The sequence below is a fragment of the Lygodium microphyllum genome, chromosome 25 (genome assembly GCF_053477565.2).
Source record: "Lygodium microphyllum isolate KBCC chromosome 25, Lygodium_microphyllum_v1.1.10, whole genome shotgun sequence".
NCBI lineage: Eukaryota > Viridiplantae > Streptophyta > Polypodiopsida > Schizaeales > Lygodiaceae > Lygodium > Lygodium microphyllum.
The window spans coordinates 118,132,378-118,155,957 of NC_141159.1; the positions used below are offsets into that span (position 1 = coordinate 118,132,378).

The window sequence follows — 23,580 nt, forward strand, 5'->3', positions numbered from 1 at the left end:
AGAGGGGACTCCTATTCCTCCAGTTTCAAAGGGGATCCCCACCCCTCTCTCAATCCTTCGCAGACCCTGGCGGAGGCCTTTACCTTCTTCTTCTACCCTTGGATGGGTGGTTTTCTTCCAATGGTCATCTCATCTATTAATACCCAGGATCTCGAGGATCTACCTAGATTGGGGCCTTGGAGGTTCAGCCGCGACTTGGTGACGAGGCCTTCGTATTCCTTCTTGCATGGATGCACGGAGCTAGTGGCTTCTCTCCTAAGGTTGAGTTTTGGGTTTTCTAGTTCACACTGTCTACTGTTCTTTACTACATGTTACCTTTCAAGTGGAAATCTTGGATCTTAGGGATCCTCTACATCTTCTTCCTTCTCTTCTTCTTGCCTTGGTCACTTGGTCAGCATGGAGCCAACTCCCGAGATCGAGTACGGGCATATCTTTATGGTTCTCGGCACCACACAAAGTCCGACATTCCTCCTATTTATTGCATGTTTTCATCATCTTTGTACTAGGGTGCTTAGGCAAGTGAACAATTTCCCCATGAGGGACATTGTCCAAGTGGCACTTGCTGCATGAGCATTATTCAGCATGTAGCATTCCATGTCCACCTCACTCTTCTCTTCTTTCCCTTTTTGGGCCTGAGAGGGGGTGTTGAGAAACCCTTCACCCTTCACCTGCAGTTTGGGTTTTTGTGTTTCTGCGTTTTGCGTTTAGGGTTTGCAGCCCCAAAAAGGGCCGCCATCCTAGACTGACTATACCTGTTTACGGTTGATTCATTTAGTCCGCCACCTCTTCTCTCTAGTCTCTCCACTACCCTCACACCCCTTCAGAGGGACATTGCGATTCTTGGTTCGTCGCTGTCTTCATCATCTTCCTTGTGTTACAACACCCTTGTTTCCTTTTATCACATTCACTCCATGATTCAGATCTTCATCATTCCGTTCATCAGAGTTTCTTCTCTCTTCTCTTTTCTTCTCCATGTTTGCTGAGTCCACTCCGTGTTCCTCCTTGCAAACCCTATTGTCTCGCTGGTATGTCATCTTTTGACAAGCGGCGCCTTTGCGTGCAGTGCCCCTTGTTTGTTTCGCCTCCAATCCTAGTCTTGTCGCGGCCCCGCCCAGACCACTTGCACCAGTATAGATACCCGTCAGCTTTGGTCCAGTGAGCTGCTGCCCGCTTGTCTTACTTATTTCGCCTCATCTGTATGCCACCTGCACCTCTGTTTTTTGGTTCGCCAGAGCTGAGCCGCCAGAGGTCTCCCTACCAGTTTTTGTTGATGTAGCTTGGTCTGCACCGCCTTTAGTCACCTCCATGACCAACTCAGTCCGTATAAGAGGTAACAAACGGGCAAAATTTATCAAAATTTTATTGACATTTAATTCTTCGGAAGGGACTTTTTGCCTAGGCATGCAATCTCAGTTCCAACGTGTGTGGCTTGGACATAATTACTGCAGATATTTTGTGCATTTTGGGCTAGACGTTTGGGGCTTTTGCAGTCAGCTTAGTGTATGAGAAATGTAAATCTATGTCAGTCTGCAATAGACCGATTTCGTGCATTTTGGGATGATAAATTTTGGGACTTTTGTATTTTCAGTTCTGCTGAGCACTTATTGCACCTTGGACATCGTGCATTTGAGACAGTTAATGCCAGAGTGTGATTGAATTTGCTAATTATAGCAAAGTACTTGCTGTAATTTTTGAAAATTTTGAGATTTCCAGGTTGGTCCAGCTTGAGATATTGCTCTTTTGCTCTCTGATCAATGACATTTATCATGGCAAATCAGAGAGGTGATGTATTTACATATGTATCCAAGGAGGATAGGTTGGATGGCAACAACTATTCCCTCTGGTCCTTCATGATAAAGAATGTGCTGATTGCAAAGAATCTTTGGGATGATGTCAGCAGTGAAGAAGTTAGGCCCGGAGTTGTGGCTCTTGCTACTCCTCCAGGAGGATGTGGATAATTTTCAACTCAGCCTGTTCAGCCTGCTCCAGCTCAGCCACTTCCCCAGAGATCAGCAGCACAAAAGGCATGGGATACGTGGGATGCAAAAGCTTTGTTGCTGATTGCATTGGCAGTTTAGTGGTCTATCATTCCTCACATTCGGTCTGCAGGAGCTTCATGAGAAGCATGGCTGACCTTAGAGCAGATGTTTGCTAGAAAGAATGAGAGAGACATCTCTTTCCTGAAGAAAGAGCTTGAGGCTGTGAAGATGGATGAGGGTGATTCTATGCAAGATCATCTAAATAAAATTTAGGACTTGCGTGAGCAGCTTATGAATGTAGATGAGTATTACTTAGATGCGCACTTGATATCTACTACCCTGAATTCATTGCTGCCCTCGTACTTGGCCTTTCATACGGCCTTGAACCTCACCATGAGGATTTCCCCATAGCCACTTACTTTCCTTCAGTTGGTCAGTTTGCTCTTAGAGAAAGAGCAGGCATGAAAGAACAGTGGTGTGGATGTTATAGACTCTGAGCAGACTTTTATGGCAAGGTAGAAGGGCAAGGGCAGCCAAGCAAAAAATGCTTCGCAGAGCTTTAGGACTTCAGACACTTGAAAGGGCAGCAAGAAACAGGGGGACATGCATGCCAAGAAGGGCAAGTGCCACTATTGCAAGAAGCCAGGACACTATAACACTGAATCTAGAAAGCACATAGCCAAGGAGAAAAAGAAGTCAGGGATGTCTGTTTCTCATGCAGCTTCTACTGCCATTGAGTCCGCATCCTTTGTTGTAGACAAGAACTATTGTTTTTACACATGTAGTTATGACTCTGCTTGGGCTGATAGAGCATTTAGCTCTACTGAGGATGTGAGCATATGGTTTTTGTGGTAGTGGTGCTTCCAAGCACATCACATCTCGCAGAGATTTGTTTGCTTCTGTTATTGCAGCCCCAGTTAGCAAGTCTGTGTACAATGTGCCAACAATGCACCATACCCTGTTTATTCTCCGCTTGCAGGATGCCTTGTTTGTGTCAGGCATAAATAAGAATTTGTTATCTATTTCTTCTTTGGCCAGGTGTGGCTTGTAGGTCACCTTTGATGATGACAGATGTATGGTGAGAGAGAAGGAACACACGACTTTGGTTCTGATTGGCACTCTATGTCTTGGATTAAATGAGTTGGATGCTTTTTTAGTTGATTAGTTAGTCTATCTAGCATCCACTCTCACTCCTACTATGTCACGTGCGGAGTTATTGTATGCTCACATGGGGTATGTAAACTATGGTAGCTTAAAGCTTATGCAGTGTACACACATGCTTGATGGTTTATCTCTCTTGGAGAGACCTCTTGAGCATATATGCGAGGGAAGTATTTTGGGGAAAATGCATCGTTTTTCATTTTCCTGTGATGTTGCTTTTAGGGCAACTGCCAGATTACAGATTGTGCACTTACATGTACGTGGCCCTATGCAAACAAAGTCATTGGGTGGCTACTACTATTTTGTCACTTTCATTGATGACTTTACTCGTTTTTGTTGGGTCTACTCTTTGGTGAAAAAGTCCGAAGTGTATGATGCATTTTTGGCTTTTGTAGCACTTGTTGAAAATCAATTTGGCTGTAGGGTAAAGACTCTCCATTCACACTGAGGGGGGGAATACATATTCTCTATGCTGAATTCTTTTTTGAAGTAGAAGGGCATTGTTCATCAGTACACTATTGTTTATACTCCATAGCAGAATGGGGTTGCAGAGAGGAAGAATTGGTCACTCATGGAGATGGCCAAATGTATGCTGAAAGCAAAGAGCTTGCCAGAGTTTTTGGATGGAAGCAGTTATGTGTGCTTGGCATGTCTTGAATAGGTGCCCACCGAGGCATTAAAGAATGTCACGCCTTGTGAGGCTTGGAACAACCGGAAACCTTCTGTTGGGCATTCTCATACTTATGGGTGTCTTGCATATGCACACATTCCCAAGATACTCAGGAAGAAGTTGGATAACAAGGCTGTTAAATGCATTTTTGTGGGGTACAACAGTGAGAGCAAAGGATATAGATTATATGATCCTATCTCTAAAAAGGTTTGTCAGTAGGGATGTTGTTTTTGATAAAAAATCAGAATTATCCCTTGCTGGTTTTGACACATATTAGGCTGCCAATGATGTATTTGAAGGGCTGCTGCCCATTTCTTTCGATGATACAGCTGGAGCTTCAGCAAGTGAACTTAATGTTCAGCCAGCTGCTCCATTGGGTAATTCAGAAAATTAGCCCATGGCTGATCTGAATATTCAGCAAAGTGCTGAATTTGAAATTCAGCAAGAGCTTGTACATAGTTAGGAGGCTAGGCAGATGCCTAAATGGTATTTGTAGACTATGAAAGATAGTCATCTGGATGCCTCTATTGCTGGTCGTACTAGAAGACAAGCTCGTATGCATGATGGTGCACATACCGTGGAGTTTGTTGTGGCAGCAAATACATATGATAATGAGGGGCTTGGATGTTTTGAGGATGCACAACATAGTGTGCATTGGATGGCAGTAATGCAAGCTCTCTTTGATAACATCATAAAGAATCAAACATGGGATTTAGTGTCTTTGCCTGTTGGGAAGAAAGCCATTGGTACAAAGTGGGTCTATAAGCTGAAAAGGAATGCAGATGGACCCATTGACAAATATAAGGCCATGCTTGTGGCCAAGGGCTACGTACTGAAGAAAGGCATTGACTATGAGGAGACATTTGCTCCTACATCCTGCATGAGTACCCCATTAGGTCTATGGTTACTTTGGCTGCCCATTATGGATGGACTGTGCATTAGGTTGATATAAAGATTGCATTTTTGCATGGGGAATCTCAAGAAGAAGTGTATGTATAGCAGTCCATTGGTTTTGCAGTTGAGGGATCCGACAACTTGGTCTACAAACTGAAGAAGGCTTTATATGGTTTGAAACAAGCTACTTGAGCTTGGTATGCAAAGATTGATGCTTTTTCACTCAGCCAAGGGGTTCATAAACAACTCATCAAAGTCTATCCTTTACGTATGTAAAGAGGGGGGATCCTTGCTGGTCTTATGTCCATATGTTGATGATCTTTTGCTTACAGGGACACATGCTGATCAGATTTCAGCAAGCAAACAAAATTTGCAGCAAACTTTTGAGATGTTAGATTTGGGGCCTTTACACTATTACTTGGGCGTCTATTTCATTCATGATGCTAGAGGCATTGGACTCTCACAGTCGAGATACATTGGTAAACTTCTTGAGAGGTTTGGCTTAAAAGTTTGCAAGTCAGTTTGTACACCAATGGAACCTGAACTGAAGGCGTCATTGCATGATGAGAGTGACTTATTTGATATCCATACATATGCTCCAGCAGTTGGATGTCTTATTTATCTATGCAACGAAAGGCCAGTCATACAGTTTGCAATTTCAGCCATGAGCAAATATATGCATTAGCCATGCATGTCATATTGGCAAGCTGTCAAGCATGTTTTTCGTTACTTGCACGGTACTAGGACTCTTGGATTGCTCTATGCCAAGGGGGGACCACTGCACTTGCATGCTTACAGTGATTCTAATTGGGCTGGTGATTATGATTCTCATCACTCCACTAGTGGTAATTGTTTCTTTCTTGGCGCATCGTGCATCTCTTGGCTTAGCAAGAAACAATCCACTGTTGCCACATCGTCATGTGAAGCTGAATACAAGGTAGCTTTCACTACCACAGTTGAATGTGTATGGCTTAGACGATTGTTAGCTGATTTGGATGTATTTGTCATAGAGTCTACTCCTTTCTTCATCGATAGTCAGAGTGCCATTGCAGTGGCATGGAACCCAGTGTTTTATGCACACACGAAACACATTGAGATCCATTATCACTTTGTCAGAAAGAGGCTACATGCATGTGATATCAGCCTTGTCTACTGTCCTATCACCAATAATGTGGCAGACATCTTCACCAAAGCTCTTTGTAGTGACAAATTCGAAGCATTTTGCAATGCTTTAAACTTGATCTCCTTTGGTGGATGACCCTTGTACCTTGATCACTCTTCACTCGAGGGGGATTTGTTGGGTTTGATTCACGCCTATGTTCACAGAGGAGTGTCGATGTTCTTCAGTAGGACACTGGGGTACTTTTTGCTCTCTGTACGAGAGGTTTTTTCCCCTAGATTTATTTCTTTTACTTTATGTGCCTATGTTACAGAGTTTTAGGCACTATTGTGTTTCACACTCTTCGGGTGTGAACACTCTCTTACAACTCTAAGGTTGAAGGGTTGTACTTTGTACTTGTAGCTTACACTTTAGACTGGGTGTCATGCTCTCACACTCTACATTATGAACTGTACTCCCAGCTGAGCTTTGATCTGTGCTTCCTCTCACAGTTATGGATCAAAGGATCACTACTTTTAAATAGTGGAACTATGGTATGGTTTAACAAATCTTAGGGAATACCTCACAAACCACCTTATTAACCGTTTGTGCTAGTATGCTGCACACATGTGAGAAGTGATTTGCTGTACCATACCATCTTCATCTTGTGCCTTTCCATTTTGCAATTCATAAATTGCCTCTTTGACCATCTTATCGGTGAAAAATGCACATTATTTTGGCTTGTAGACTTGTGGAGGCTATATGGGTGTCTGTCCTTGCATATCATATAGTTGTCTCCCATAATGCAACCAAACATCAAGTGATAGAATATATATAGGGGGTTTCTTTCATGAAACATTCTTCATGCTCTTTTGGTGTCCTGTCCCAAGAATAGCCGATATATTTTTGTTTCAAGCTTTTCCAAGCAAGCACATTTCTTCTTCCATATGAGGTGTTTGAAAAGTGTGCTTGCTTAGCCATGTGTTCAAATGCCTAAATCCGTTTCCTTCTGTAGGCATGTGCTAGTTCTTTGTAGTCATGATCATACCACCCATTTTGGGGGATTATAGAGCGTGGAGGTTTGCTTTATGATATGGTGTATGGGAATGCATACATTACTAAAGTATGTAGAGCTTTTGCCAAGTCTCTTGTGCATTCTTCTAACGATTTGTCCTTAGCTAGCATTTTTATATTGTCATGCATAGATCCACTATATACGTGTGAGGTCTTCTATGTAAAGTGGTATCGGCGGTGCCTAGGGAGGTATGATAATGTGTCTCTAATGCATCCAGAGTAGAGTGAGAAGGTTAAGATGGCATGGCCTGCTGCTATTCCAATGGGACACCTCAAGATCTCAAAATTTGTAATGTGTGGTATGAGTGTTGGTGATCCCATCAAATAATCCATTGTACTCGCCCCTTATTTGTGTTCTCAGCATGTTGAGGCATTTGATCTTGGCTAGCATGAGAGGCCATTGAAAATGGCTAATGCATGTACAGTGCCCAGAGCTAGTAAGTGTGTTCCGTAGGTGTTTACTTCTTTATCTAGGGACATCCTATGTAGACCCACCTCTTCTACATGAGTTTCCTTGAACATGGCATCATCCTATATAAAAAAGTCACTTACCTAGCCCCAATTTGCGCATTAATGTCTTGTACTAATAGTACATCTTCCAAGATGGCATATTTGATGATATGTTCGTACAATACATCAAGTGATGATTCATCCTGTGATGCATATCTTGAGTTTGGAGGGGAAAAATAGCATATAGCAATGAAAATATCATGTGGTCTATTTGTGTGTATCCTAACCCACATCTATTGTGTATCTTTTTCTTTCCGTGTTAGTTGGATGATATCTCTGAGACCTTCATGAAAGAGTGTGGCCATGCCCCTAGAACCCCTAGTGCGTCCAGGCTTTCTAGCCTGTGTGTGTAATACGCTCTCGCATATGTACCCAGGAATGTTCGGCAATTTACCCCCTCTACATTGATGTTTTTGGGTATACATAGCTATGCCCAAATTTTGAAAATTATCCTCAAAATATCTAGTATCTAGGCATAATGCTCCATTGCAATTCCATACTAACATCCTAAGTATCTCATAGGCCACACCATCATTGTGGGCCGGTGTTTTGTAATAATCACTTTGCCATCCCTATAAGTATTTCCTTTCTTTTGTGCCTCCGATATGTTAGGGATGCTTTCCCTTCTATGTTCTAGTTGGGTGTGTGTCAAATCCTCATTGCGGTATATCTTTTCCCCTTTTAGAGTGCCTTGTTTTGTGAGGAAAGCTCTCTTCTTATCCAAATTCTCAAATTTCAGCATGAGAATATGCCCTCTGTTATCCCTTGGGTCCTTAACTTTCTTGGTCCATCCCACTACATGGATTCGGAGTGCCTAACTCGTTCATCTTGCTTCTTCTTCTATGGTTGCATTCATTGATTCTATTTGTTTGCATGTCTCCTCTTGTTCTTTCTTGCTACCTCAATTCATTGGGCATTTGTTTCATGCCTGTAATTCTTTGAATAATTGTCATATTCAGCTTCAAGTATTTGTTGTTCTTAATTTTCTTGAAACATTAAGTCTTGAAAATAAGAAAATAGTATAATTGTTGAGCATACTATGTTGTTTGGGGCATTTATAGAAAGTGAGCGTAGTCAAAACAAAAGGTGTGTTTGGGGTGGGGGGTGCGGTTTTACAGAGAGACACACAACTAGTGAAATTGACCTTGCGCACTTGGTGACCATACAAATTGACTGTCAACGGTCAAAGTCCTCAAAACTCTGTCTGCATTTGAGGAAGCATTATGGAAAAGGCACAAGTGCATTGGAACAAGTTGAATACTCACATAAACTCTTTCATATTTCTCTCTTGCACACCATTGGTCATGACTCATTGTGCATATGGAGCATATGATAGGTGGCAAGTATTTATGGCGGCACAGGGAGCAGCTCTACAACAGGACGTCACCCATGATGAGGGTATAGATGTAGACCATGGATGCCATCAAGTTTGCATCCATGAAAGATCACAACAACAAGCTGCAGTAGCTGCAGATGGAGACCCTGAATTCAAGGAAGATGATATACTCTGAAGACATTGCTGTTACCTTATTGGTGCAGCTACCCCCTGGATAGAGTGGTTTCTATTCTTCTTTGATCACTTCCAGATGGGTTGATACAATCACATGGGAGGAGTTGGTGCCCATTGTGTTGGATCATGACGACTGTTTTGAGCTACAATCTCTATAGAAGGGGAACTTAGAGACTGTGACAGGCTAAAACACAAATTCAAAAAAGAAGGGAAGGAGAAGAAGGATGATAAATCCAAGGAGGAATCGACGTTTCACAAGTGTGGCAAAACATGCCATTGAGAGAAGGATTGCCCGGACAAGGACAATGCAATAGATTCGTAGAACCAGACATTCATAAAAGTAAGATGGTTCAGATTGTTATGAACTCTTGGGTCTTGAACATGGTCACCTTTTCTTTTAGAAGTCATTTATTTTTATCCTAATTTCATGAAGAGTCTTGCCTAAAGATTAAAGCCCTATATTCTCAAGCAGCTCTCTTGCAGCAAATCAGTCTCTGGCTTATTGGTTGTATCTTCAGATTGCTGGATTTGAATCAACCAAACAGTCCAAGCTGTCTATCCAAGCTAAATATTGTTCTTTAATGTAAATCATAATGAGGCAATATTCACTAGAAGAGGATTCTGAACATTCTTTACAAAAGTACTCTTTAAAACATCTGTATTAATGCGCTCTTCCTGAATATTCCTGTGTAGTTTTGATGCTCTAAGTTAAGCAGTGCCAATTCTATTTAGTTTGAATATTCCTGAATGGAGTTTGTTTGCGATAGGTGTGTGTTTACAAGAGCAAGCCTCCGAGGATCAGTTCTTGCAGGAGCCAACTTGCAGAGTGCTAATCTACAAGGTTTGTGCTGTTACTGCTCATTCATGTCAAGAGTGTAACAATCTTTAGGGCACAACAGACTGTTTTGTGAATAGCAGCACTATGAGACATGTTAAATATTTGTTATGTGATAGTTCATTAAACGTTTCACATTCTCTGTGACGGCTTTTCTCTTTTCTAGCATCATTGTTACATGATAATGAGATGGTTTTGGTAGAGCTTACTGATGGTGCTAGGGAGCAAGATTGATTCCTTTCTATCTTTGAATTTGACAGTTTTACGAGTTGACCCCATCATACCCTCCTCCCCCCTTCATTTTTTCTTTCCCTTCTTCCCTGCCTGCCCCTTGTCATGCACCACTCTCAGCCACTTCTGACCTTGCACATGACTGCTGCTGTCACCTATCCTGCCTGACTCTCCTGTGGGAGCCGCTACTCCCGCCTATCTCCCACATGTGCTTGCACAACTGCTGCCGCCATCTCCCAATCTTGTCCCTTCCTCTCCCATCACCTCTTTCTGTTCTCTTCCTCCTCCAAGGGTCTTTCTGGAGTTGCTGCTCCTCTTTTAAGCAGCCAGCCTCCCTCCTTCGACACCAAGATTGAGATCAGGTTGTCTCCTTTCCACAAGGAAGGTTTTACTTCAGCATTGGTGCAGCCTCATCTTCTCAGATGGGCAGCTCCAGTCAACGCAAGCAATGGAGTATTCTGCAATGGTCTTTGGACAGATGCTGGGAGTTTGGACATGCCTCATGTGGGAAGCTTTGTGACTAGCTTTACTTCACTGTCTTGAGCTGCTCCTCTTTGGAGCTGCCAGCCTCCCTCCTTTGACACTGAGATTGAGATCAGGCTGTCCCCTTTCTGCAGGGAAACCTTTAGTCCAGCATCGATGCAGCCTATTACTGTCCCCAGCCGTTGACCTTGAGCATTAACTTCTAAGATGGGCAGGTCTAGTCAGTGAGAGCAATGGAGTATCTGCACTGGTCTTTGGACAGATGGTGGGAGTTGAGACACTTCATTTGGGAAGCTGTGTGACTAGCTTCACTTCACTCTCCAGCAGTAATCTGGCATTGTGCCCTCCACATTTGCCACTCTATGAGGCTCCCAATCATCCACTAGGCCTTTGATCGTGATGCTGCAGGCTCTAGTACATGAGGGCTGGGCAAATCCTTTAGGCCTATGACAACATGAGCAAGTCTAGATCGTATCATGTATCTCTATCTCATATAGTAAGTAAACATCATAAGCATAAGGATTGATGAGCTGCTGCCCTGCCCACACCCCACCCCCACAAAACAAAAGCTGCGTGGGTGCCCCACGACAGAATATCGTGGCACCCCCTACATGCACCCACCCCGCATGCCATCGTGCTGCTGGACACTGTTTACTACCCACCTGTCCTGCCACACGACGTCCCGTTTTGGCCCCCTTTCCACCTTTTCACTGTCCACTTTCCACCTTTCCACCTGTGCCCTCCAGGAATGGCTGATAGGAGAGTCGGGGCAGATTGGGCATGGTGCAGGAGACGGGACAGCTGGTGACAGATTTGGCAGGGAACTGATTTGATGCGCAGCAGGCAGGACATTTTTGGCATGAAGCGTGCCGATTGATAGGCTGGAACAGAAACTGGTATATGAGAGAGTAGCTGAGTGTGAGGATCAATGGCGGCAGTGGCGGCGGCGGTGGCTGAGAGGAGGTATGGCTTAGGTTTGGATTCAGCAGCGTACGTGTGCATGCACACACACACACACACACATGCGGTAACAGTGAACAAGTGAACAACAAGAGAATGTCACATCCGCTATGTAAAAATGATGTGAAAGTACAATCCCTAAGGTATGACATACCGCACCCATTGATGGGTGTTCAGATGAGGAAAAAACCCTTCTCCAGCTAGAAGGTAAAACCTGCCCTTGGGTAAGGGAGCGTTCACACTAGAACTTCGGAGGAACATGATAAGTGTAATAGGGGAATGGGGGTACACTAGAGCATAGGTGGGATAGTTGACAAGGACCACTTTATAAGATCATTCCTTGGTGCTCCTCATGCTTGATGCCCTTGCTTCAAAATTGGATCCTCATTCCTATCGTATCCGGGCTTGACCTATGGGAATGAGGAATTGGGAAGGCAAGTTGAGCAGCTTTAGACGAGAGGGTGGGCACAGGATGGATGGATTTTAGAGTAGGTTCTAGAGGCCATGGAGAAGTTGAGCAAGATTTGGGTCCTCAGAGCTCAATAGCAGTGTTGGGAGGAGGAGAGGGCCCTTTGGAGGAATCTAACAGCTATTCTAAGTTTCCTTTAGGAGTTGCATGGGGATCCTATTGTACATGCCTAAGAGCTGCATGCATGGGCAGCTCTCGCGGGCCTAGTGATTATTTTCACATTAACATTTAATGTTAATGTTAAAATTTGAGGGCTCATACCAAGTGAATAGACATGGAAAGACCTTTTCTAGGAGGGCTTTTAAGAGTGCAAGTTGTGGCTTGGTCTAGATCCTCTTTTCTTTGCAGCTTGATTTGGGCTTGGTAAGGCCATAGTTGTGTCCATATGTAGTACAGTATGATCCGTACAATATGGCGATTTCGGATGAAAAAACAGGGTACTTTTGGCCACACCCACCAACCTCCTTTTTTTTTCAAGCATGAATCTTACACACACACACAAACAACAAACCAATCCCACAGGAGTGACTGGATCCTCCCATCCGAGAGCCTGTGTAGCTTGGAGACAGCTGCCATGCATCCAATGTGGAAAAGAAAATGCAGAGGTATGCTGAAGTGTCGTGCTTTGAATAACGCTGTAGCTTTGTCTACTATGATGCTGCTTGATGATGTCCCTTGATGGCGCCTATCAGTAGGAGATGTAGTGTCTAAGGTGGTAGTGGATGGGGGGTCAGTTATACTGAAAAGGTCTGTAAGAAAAGGCCTTGACATCTCTGGTCCTCATAGTCCATCACCTGTCTCAGTGCTCCAAAGCCCTCCTTAAAGAGGCAATGGTAGCGAGTCTCGGATATCATAGTATACAATGCATTTACAAATGTGTGTTCCTTCGTCTCTGGCTCCCATCCACAAAGTTGGCACATCCTCTCATTTGCTGCAACATGGCTCCATCGACATGTTTCAATCATCAGCTGATGTGATGAGGTGTGATCTGTCCAATAGCAACTCCAAGCCCATGAGAAAGTTGAGCATCCATATATATCAGCCTCATTATCAAACCATCATGGGAAAGCTGCAGGAAGTGACATTGGTATTGTGCCATCTTTGTGCCTAATGGGAAAGGGGGCTTGGACCAAGTCCTCTTTGTCTCCACTTTAGTGATGTTTGCTTTGATCACTCTATTCAACTCTGAACGACTGAAACTCAAAGTGGGACAATCAAGGCTGTAATCACACGGTGGCAATTTGTCTATATTCATGCCATGCAAGTTCAACCATGTGCTTATATGTGCATAGCAACACTGTCTATCTTTCTTTGTTGCAAGCTTTTTTGGAGAGAGAGAGAGAGAGAGAGAGAGAGAGAGAGAGAGAGAGAGAGAGAAGGCCAGTAGACTGACGGCTTGCTTAATTGACGAACAGAACATTTGCCTATTCACGACCTGCGCAAAGGGCTTGAAGGTACATTGTGAGGTTTTGTTGCACAAGTTGCAGAAGTGCGGTCCTTCACAGTCTGATTGTATACTAGGTGCAGTATACATGCAGGGATTGAAGAAGGAGACGGATTCTGTTCAGATTTGAGATAGCCAGTGAGGGTCGAGAACAAAAGAGAGAGAGAGAGAGAGAGAGAGAGAGAGAGAGAGAGAGAGAGATTTTTGTTATGGCAAATCTGTAGGTGTCAAATGGTATTGATATGGCCTTTCTCGACCAGCATATAGACAAAGATTTAGCGGAATTGGATGGTGAATTGTTGGCTGAAGATTTTGGATAGTTGATGGATGGGGATGAGATGGGTAAATGTCGTAAGATGTTGGTTGATGAACCGGTTTTATGTGCCCCGAATTTGCCTCAGCAAGTTGTTCATGCTTCATGCTCACAGAACTGATGGGTCTCTTCAGTTTATGTAGGTCGCTGCCAACAATCTTATGTCGGATTATGTTCATGCCAATCATAGTTGCCTCCGTACGTGGGACGGAACGGTGTGTATAGTACGATCTGTATGGTACCGTACGGTACGATTTCGTACGATAAAATTGGCCTATTTCGGCCACTTGGCCTGTGCGTACTCTTTCCGCGTAAATTCCTGCGCCCCCGCGTCCCGCATTATATAAAATTTCTGTTATGGGTTCGTTATATAAAATTTTCTCCAAAATCATTGCTAACAGATTGCAGAAAGTTTTTCCGCACTTGTTTCATCCATGCCAATATGGTTTCATTAAAGGCCGCAATATAATGTATAACATCTTGAATGTTCAACTGGGTATTGACTATGCTAAAGCTTCAGGACAGCAAGTAATTATGCTGCAGCTCGATATTGAGAAGGCATTTGATCATGTTAGCTGGTCTTTTTTGCGGCAATTATTGTCTACAATGGGATTTGACCCTCGCATGGTTTCTCTTATTGACACTATTGGTCAGGGAGCTGTGGCTCATATTGCTCTTAATGGAGGGATCACAGAAGAAATTGCCTTATCTCGGTCCCTTAGGCAAGGCTGCCCTCTCAGCCCTTTGTTGTTTGCCTTAGTCACTCACCCGATGCTCTCCTTGATGGATAAGCTGGCTGATCAAGGTGAGATAGTTGGCTTGTCTCTTCCCAGTGGCACTCAACTTGTGGGTCAATCTTTGGCAAATGATTCTTTTATGTTCCTTAAGGCTGATTGCACTAATGTTACTCGGGCAATGGTGGCGTGGAATCTTTTTTCTTTGGCATGTGGTATTCATATTAATACTCAGAAATCTACCCTTCTATCTTGTACGGAGACTGATCTGCAAGCCTTGGGCTGGCATGGAATTGTGATCTCAAAGGGAAATATCACTAGACACTTGGGATACCCTATTGGTGTGGAGGTAGCACCCCGGGCCTTATTGGATTGGATGGGCTCCCGGATTCATGACAAGTTCATGTACTGGAAATCTCAAGGTTGGCCTTTACATGTCAAACTGAAAGTTGCTCAAAGTATTATGATCAGTATGATATCATTCTTTTTGCCTGTGCTTCCTTGGACTAAGAAGTCCCTTTTGGAACTTGTTCAGCCTATCAGGTCCATGTTGTGGAAAAAGAAGGGGAACCGTTTGGGACAGGTCTGGATTTCGTGGCAGCATGTGACTATGCCTAAACGAATGGGGGGAGCAGCTTTGCTGGATGTTAATTTGCATATGAAAGCCTTGAGGTTGGCCCTTTTGTAGGCGTTATGTGTACAGAGTCATCCTTGGTCAGACATAGCAAAATTTTTCATTGAAAAGACTGGCATCTCCCATGGTAACACGGTCATTCGTGCCTCTTGGTGGCATTTGCTTAATTCCTCGAGGCCTCTTAAGATCACCCAGTCTTTTCTCCTTTCTCATTTGATTGCATCTTGGCAGGAGATGTTACGTTTTTTAGTTTGGCGCCCTCCTGAGATTTGTAAGGACACGAATTCGCTGCAAGGAGAAGTCTTGGCCTCCTCCAGATTGTTAGATTGGCCGGACAAAGATTTGCACAGACTCAAGTTTAATCGGATGGCTCGTTTGGGGTTGTAGACAATTTTGGACGGTGTTATTCCTAGCCAGTCCCGGCTTTACTCTTTTTGGCGTATTCGTCAACATTTTCGGGTACCCTGAGGATATGGTGATATCTGGTGATCCATACAAGTCAAACTTTAGAGGTTCTCTCCGTTACCGATTCTACAGCCTTTGTATCCATGGTGTGACTGGAAGTTTGTGATATCGGATGATTTTGAGAAGAGGTCTGCTAACCAGATTTACTATCAGATGGTGGAGGCCAAGAGATGGGTCACTACAAATGTGAATAAATTATGGCATATTAGGGATGGCAAAAAGAAGTGGCAGGAAATATTCCTTAAGCTATGGAAGTCCAAGGTTCCCTATCAGAGGAAATTCTTCTTGTGGAGATTGTTGATTGGTGGTCTTCCAACTGGAGAGGTGCTGCGTGCTCGGAAGATTTGTGCTGGACGTTGTGTATTCTGCACTACATGTGATGAAACATTGCTTCATCTTTTTGTCTCTTGTCCAGTTGTGCGACAGGTCTGGTGTTTTATTTTTCGCGTGTGGCTCTCGTCTACTTAGCTACGCATATCAGCCCATTCTTGGATTATGGGAAAGCTTCCCTAAATCCTTCTTTGCATTCTGATTATTCCTGCCTGTTACCGTTCGTGAGATGGATTGCCATGTGGCATATTTGACGTACTCGGAATGCCTTTATTTTTGATTCGGTCTCGGGCATCCATGGTCATGTGGCCTGTATTCGAGGTTTGGTGTTATGGCAGATTTCTTCTATGATATCAACTGACCTCGTTCTTCCTGACATTGCTGCTCCCTGGCTGGCTATTGTTCGCTCTACACCAGCAGTGTGACTTTCTTCTTGTGTTAAAGTCCCAATAGTCTTTCGTCACCTTCTTGGAGGACCTGATGATCTGATGTAACAGTATGTAAGAGATTTAGTGAGAATCCTGACTGGATGGTGTGATGTATATATTCGGAGAGAGAGTTCTAAGCTGACCTGATGGTCTGATGTAAAATATTTACTTAATTCAATTACCTTCACGAAAAAAGAGATAGAGAGAGGGATTAGATTCTTTGTTGGTCATATTTGATGGTCATAAGAGTTCCTCTTGATTGATAGACTGTAGGTGGAACCAAATCGTTGTTATGATCCTTATTTTAGTGCGTCATAATTTGATAGTCATAAGTGTTGGCCTTGATTGGTAGAATGTAGTTGGAACCAAATCATGGCCATGTTCCTTATTTTAGTTGTTCGCTTTTAATGTTCACATATGGGATAATCACAATGTTTCTTTTATGAAAGATAATGATTGAAAGGGTATGTCCGTTTTTGCTTGTAAAGGTTGTGATTGATATGGCTCATCTGATTTCACTTGCTCAACTTGCAAAACAGCACATCTGTGGCCTAAAAAAGAATATCTTTTCTTAAAAGGGCACAAAATTTCAATTTTTGACCATAAATATTGCATGCTATTCCATGGACACTTTTTATGTCCTTAAACGTTTTTTGAAACGTTTCGGGTTCGGGCTTAAATACCACGTGGTGCCATTTGGGCATTACAAAACATTTTGGTTGAGGAGACATGTTGCAAGAGACTCTGACCTTGTTTGGCATTTTGCCCCTTCCTAAGTGCCATTTTAGGCCTTTTCGTGTAACTATGGGGCATATATGTCCCAAATGATCCCTTGTGTAGATGTGGTTTGTGGGATAGGTTGGCACTTTGTTTGGGCACTTTGTTTGGCACTTGGTAGACTAGGTTTGCTGATGGGAGATTTTAATGTGTGTATCAATGCATTGTAGTTTATCTTTTAGCATTTAGTGATGGATGCTCGTGAGAGCCATGTTTGGTGTGAGCTTGCTTTGAATGTTCTTAAACAAGATCTTTGGTCTTGGCTTTGCCCATTGGATCCAAGATTCACTTTTCACTTGACGCAGCATAACACTAAATGGTCTAGATTGGATTGTATTTACGTCATGCATCATGACACCTTCATGCTAGAGATCTTGGATATGCAGGTCTTGCAATGCTACGGCTTGTCAGACCATGTTCTAGTTTGAGCTGCTTGCATCGTGGATGATTCCTTTTGAATAGTTTTTGGGCAAAGCTTATATTGCGCTTGATTCGGCTTATTTGAAGCACTCTCTTTGGAATGATTATATGGGGCAATTGTTTGACTGATTTATGTTTGACTTCCCATCAAGAGGAGTGCATCCCTTTACAGGCAGTGTCGACAGGTAGTAGAGGAACTATAGCCTTGATGCATTCATTGCTTTCTCGAGTCCCTAGATGATACAATCTTGTCCTCACTGGCTATGTGATCGATCGATCTTATCTTCTAGTTCCAATTGAGATCTTATTAGCAGGCTAAATTAATTTCTTTGATTGACAATTTGGAAGATGCCTCTTGCTAGTCTCATAAATTCTTTCGGGCTCTACATCCTTCCTTGCCCATGAGTATATGGTTGGACTATAGCATCCAAATGGGCATATGGTTATGGAGTCGTAGTTCTTTGTTGCATGTGTCTTGACTATCTTTGGGAGCTTCTTTGGTGGGCCCAACACCCCTCTTAAGTATATTTCTACCGCCTGTTTGGCTTTTTATGCTTTGGTCGAGGACCACGTTTCATCTGATATATATAGGTTGCATTGGAAAGTGACATTCGTGAAGATGAGGTCATGGATGTCTTATTGCACCTACTTATGGATAAAAGCCTCGGTTGGGAATCGGGATGGCCTTACTAATGAAGTTTTTGAAACCTATGCCTTTATTTGGGAATCGGGATGGCCTCATTGGGATGGCTCAATGTATAAAGTTTTCTTTGAAGCATTGGCTAATTGCCTCCACAGGCATCTCCCTACCATTGTGCACCCCAATGATCATGGCTTCATTGAGAAAAAAAGGGGGGGGGGATATAGAAACATTTTGCATAATGTGTTGAATGTACAAATGGGAATTCAGTATGCCGAGCAGTCTAACTAGGAGGTGATAGTAGTGCAGTTGGATTTAGAGAAAGCTTTCGATTATTTGGACTAGCCCTTTCTTGTAGAGCTGATGCATACTATGGGTTTTGGTCTATGTATGTATCAGTTGATCTATACCATTAGTGATGATGCTTCTTCCAGGGTTATGTTAAATGATGGAATTATTGACCCCTTTCCCATTGCATGCTCGCTTTGAAAGGGCTGTCCATTGAGCCCTCTGTGTTTTTCCTTGGCAACACATCCAGTGCTGATCATGTTATCCCATATGGTAAGGACTAGACAGTTGTGTCAAAAGATGATGTACGAGTGAGACAATAGGGTTTGCGGGGAGGAACACGGAGTGAACTCGGCAAACATGGAGAAGAGAAGAGAAGAGAGAAGAAACTTTGATGAATGGAATGATGAAGTTCTAAATCATGGAGTGAATGTGATACAAGGGAACAAGGGTGCCGTAGCATAAGGAAGATAATAAAGACAGCCACGAACCACGAACCGCAATGTCCTCCTGAAGGGGTGTGAGGGCGTTGGAGAGGCAGGAGAGAAGAGGTGACGGGCTGAATGAATCATTCGTGAGAAATGAATGAGAGAGTGGCCTATAAATAGGCATAGTCAGTCTAGGATGGCGCCCCTTTTTGGGGCTGCAAACCCTAAATGCAAAACATAGAAATACTAAAAACGCAAATTGCGGGTGAAGGGTTTCTCAACACCCCCTCTCAGACCCAAAAAGGGGAACAAGAGAAGAGTGAGGTGGAGATGCAATGTTGCATGCGGAAGAATGATCATGCAGTAGGTGCCACTTGGACAGTGTCCCTCATGGGGAAATTGTTCACTTGCCCAAGCACCCTAGGACAAAGATGATGAAAACATGCAATGAATAGGAGGAATGTCGGACTGTGTGGTGCCGAGAACCATAAGGATATACCCATATCTCGAGAGGTGGCTCCAGGCTGACCAAGGGACGAAGAAGATCCACCCTGTAATTTGAGAATACCACTTGAAAGGAGACCTTTGAAGATAATCAAGAGACAGGATGAGCTGTAGAATCTGAAACTCAACCTCAGGAGAGAAGCCACTAGCTCTGTGACTCCATGTTGAAAGGAATACAAAGGCCTAGCCACCAAGTCGCTGTTGAAGACCCAAGGGCCCCGATCTAGGTAGATCCTCTAGATCCTGGGTATGAGTAGAGGAAATGACTTCTTAAAGGAGAGCCACTCCTCGAAAGTGAAAGGTGGTGGTGTATGAAGAACTTCATGGCACTTAGGGTCCCTCTTTGAATCGGAAGGAGTAGAAGTAGGATCCCCCTTTGAAGCCGAAGAAGAACTAGAAGCCCCCTTTGAGGGCGAAGTGAGAAAATCTCCCTCTGAATCCGAGTTTGAGAGAGAAAGGGAATCTAACCACTCATGGCTCACGGACTGCAAAGCATTTGATGACGAAGGAAGTGCCGCCGGTCGTGCCGAAGAAGGTATCTGGGGCTCGGAAGAAGAAGCTAGAAAGCACCCAGAAGTGGCCTCTTGAACCTGTTGGAAGAGGGTGGGAAGAAGGAGGCTTAGGATGAGCCAAGGGTGGGAAACAGTCCCAAGCTCTCAGGAGAGTGGACTGTAGAGGAGATGTGGGCCGTGGAAGCGACTGTACCAAGAAGTGGGTGGGGGAAACCTCTGCGTTGTGGGGTGGTCTCCAGGAGGGCTTATCGCCTCGTAAGGTCTTAGAGTCTCCGTGTGCTCGAAAGGACTTAGTGCATGTCGGGTGCAGCTTATTGCCTTGAGCATAATACTCCAATTGTCGATGTAGAACGATCTCTGTGTCCCAGAAAGGAGAGGTGGCACAAGGAGTGCTTGGTGGAAGACGCATATACTCCGGAGGGGTGGGGAGCAAAGGTCGATGTTGACAGTCTTCGGTGGGATGACCATTTGTGCTGCAATAGGAGCACTCAGTAGAAGGGCAATCTGTCGGGGGAGACACCATGGTACCGGTGTGGTAAACTGGATAAGGGAGGGTGGGAGGGAGAAAAATGATATCTTCTAATGCACAACAATAAAACGTCGCAGTAAAACGCTGTAGTAGAATGCAACAGTAGAACAACGCAATAAAATGCCACAGTAGAATGCCGCAATAGAACGGAGTAGTAGAATGTTGCAGTAAAATGTCGCAGTAAAATGTCGCAGTAGAATGCCACAGTAGAATGTAGCAGTAGAACGTAGCAGTAAAATGCCGCAGTAGAACGCAGTAGAAGGAAGAAGAAAAGACTAAAGTGGAACCCGCCACCGGTCTTTGCCTCCACTGGAGTGGAGGTCTTTGCCACTGTTTGAGCTGATCCAACTCTGATACCATGTCAAAAGATGACGTACTAGCGAGACAGTAGGGTTTGCGGGGAGGAACACGGAGTGAACTTGGCAAACATGGAGTCTTAAGAGAGGAGAGAAGAAACTCTGATGAATGGAATGATGAAGTTCTCAATCATGGAGTGAATGTGATACAAGGGAACAAGGGTGACGTAGCATAAGGAAGATGATGAAGAAAGCCACGAACCACGAACCGCAATGTCCTCATGAAGGGGTGTGAGGGCGGCGGAGAGGCTAGAGAGAAGAGGTGACGGACTGAATGAATCAGCCATGAGAAATGAATGAGAGAGTGGCCTATAAATAGGCATAGTTAGTCTAGGATGGCGCCTCTTTTTGGGGCTGCAAACCCTAAACGCAAAACATAGAAACGCTAAAAACGCAAACGGCGGGTGAAGGGTTTCTCAACAAGTTGGCGGGTTTATCTCTTCATTTTGGACAGCATTTTGTTGCATAGTCGCTATTAGATGACACCTTTATGACCTTGCATGTAGAGAAGGACAATCTTCGTAAGGCATTGGATGTTTGGACTCTATTTGAGCATGTTTGTGGTCTCTATGTTAATGCTGAGAAATCATCCCTCATCAACTGCACTGAATTTGACATCTAGCCCTTGGGATGGCAGGGGATGGTGGTGCCCTATGGCAATGTTGTTAGGCACTTGGGATATCCTTTGGGTGTTGATGTTCAGTTAAAATACTTGTTGGAACGGATCTCCGAAAAGATGGAGGCAAAATTTATCTATTGGAAAACATAGGCGTCACCCTTTCATGTATGCCTCAAAGTAGCCCAAGCCATTATGCTACCCATGCTTACCTAGTTTTTACCCTGCCTTGGATTACCGCTTGTTTGAATGCTCTTACCAAACATATCTGTGGAAAATGAAGTCGTTGCATGCAAGTATCTCTTGGATTTCTTGGAGCCATGTTTGCACCCCAAAGAGCATGGGTGCTGGGGCGATTTTGGATGTATAGACCCATATGTTTCAGAGCAATATCTACAGATCATCATCGTTGGGTCTTTAGAGTCTGTTTTTTTCTGGAAGACCGAGGTATTGTACATGGTAACACTAGCATACAGGCATCATGGTGGCACGTTTTTAACTCCGATGCTTACTTTTCCACATCCTCCTCTATCTTAGTGAATCATTTAGTTTCTTCTTGGAGCTCATTCTTCACAAGATCCACTAGCATCCTGCACGCAAATTCCTTTCAGCTGGAATTGTTGGCAATGCCGCGCTTGCTCTCTTGCAATGGGAAACAGGAGGATAGGTCCAAGTTCAATTGTATGGCACATTTGGGTTTGTCATTTGTTGTGGATGCCACTTTGATGAGCCATGGGGGCATGATGTCTTTCCATATGGCCATGAGACTTTTTTGGATTCTTGGTGGATATTGTGACTTATGGGGCTGGATTCAAAGGTTATTGTGGCCTATGCAACCTTTTCCTTCAGCTGACTCGGATTGCCCTTGGCAATATTGGGATCTTGCTAGTTGTCTTTGTCTTCAAAAGCTTCAGCTAAGCAAGTGTATCATCTTTTGATTAAGGACAAGCATTGGTTGGTTACTAAAGCCAATGCGATCTGGGGCATGCATAAATCCAAGGCTTGGTGGAAAATGACAATGATGAAAGGAGGGTTGAACAAGACCCCATTCAAATGCAAGGTCTGTCTTTGGAGAGAGATTATTGGTGGGATTCCCCTTGCTTCAGCCCTTTCTAAGCGCAGAATCTCCAATGGCCATTGCTTTTTTTGTACAACCAGCATGAAATCTTTGTGTCATAGATTTATTTCCTACCCTTTAGCTAGGAAAATTTGGGCTCTTCTAACAGATATGAAGCAAGCAGTTGCTGGTCTATCGCTATACCCTTCTAATTGGGTTTTGGCTACGGCCAAATATGCCACCCCGTGTAGCCACATATGAAGGTCTTCTTCCATTTTTCTAGAATTTGGGGCTGTTGGCATAATCCGATCATCTCGAATGCTTTCGTCTTAGACTTTGTTGTGGGTGTCGAAGGACATAGTGCCAATCTCAAGGGTCTTCTACACTAGCAGTTAGATCTTGTGCAACATGTTGATCTTCTCCCTAGGGAGGATTCAGCGCCTTTTGTGATTTGATATAATAAAAATTACCCATTAAAAGAGAGAGAGAGAGAGAGAGAGAGAGAGAGAGAGAGAGAGAGAGAGAGAGAGAGAGAGTATTAACGTCTCTAAAAGGCCAATGTGGCCTATGAGACCAAAGCAATACATACAATGATGGTGTGTTTCTCATCTGGAACGAGAAAAAGATGAAAAACATGCCTATAAGACTGGAAAAAAATGAAATAGTGTCCTATAAAAGGGAAACATGTCAGTGATTTGAAAGTGAGAGTAGAGAGAGGAAAACTATCCATCAATGATATGTATGTTCTCTAAGGAGGTGTATCTCTGCATGGCTGAGGCGTCTCGGCATCAGTCTCCTGTGGCGCTTAATGATGGCTTTAATTTGTCTGTGGTGTGGATGTCTAGGCCTTCGTCCGGGTGGACGTGGGCACCTAGACCGGCGAAGTGCCACTGCTCTATCCAAAGCGACACCTACAGAAGATGAGGTCCAATGATGATGTACTCCTGTAGGTTGTGTGGCAGTAGTAGTGGTATCTGCCACACTCTATCGTGTATCAGTGAAAAAGTCAGTAACTCCTCTCTGTCTATGTGAGCCGAGCTGTGGGGGCCTCCTACTCCGTAGAATTGTTGCTCTGCACCTCTGGAGCTCCAAGTGGAAGAATCCCAAGCATCTCTGATCCTCAAACTGCATGATCCGTCTCAGGGGTCCAAAACCCTCTTGAAACAGACAGTGGTATCTACCTCGTATGTTATAATATATAGTGCATCGGCAGATGTAGTGTTCCTCTGT

The 23,580-nt window shown here is 43.8% G+C and overlaps 1 protein-coding gene across 1 annotated transcript in view; it reads left to right on the forward strand.

The window, feature by feature from the left end:
- Nucleotides 1-23,580, forward strand: part of LOC148014661 (uncharacterized) — a 126,276-nt gene that overhangs the window by 47,252 nt on the left and 55,444 nt on the right. The window contains exon 6 of the mRNA XM_087666575.1: nucleotides 9,665-9,738. Coding sequence (XP_087522701.1) covers nucleotides 9,665-9,738 — 74 coding nt within the window. The remainder of the gene's footprint in view (nucleotides 1-9,664; nucleotides 9,739-23,580) is intronic.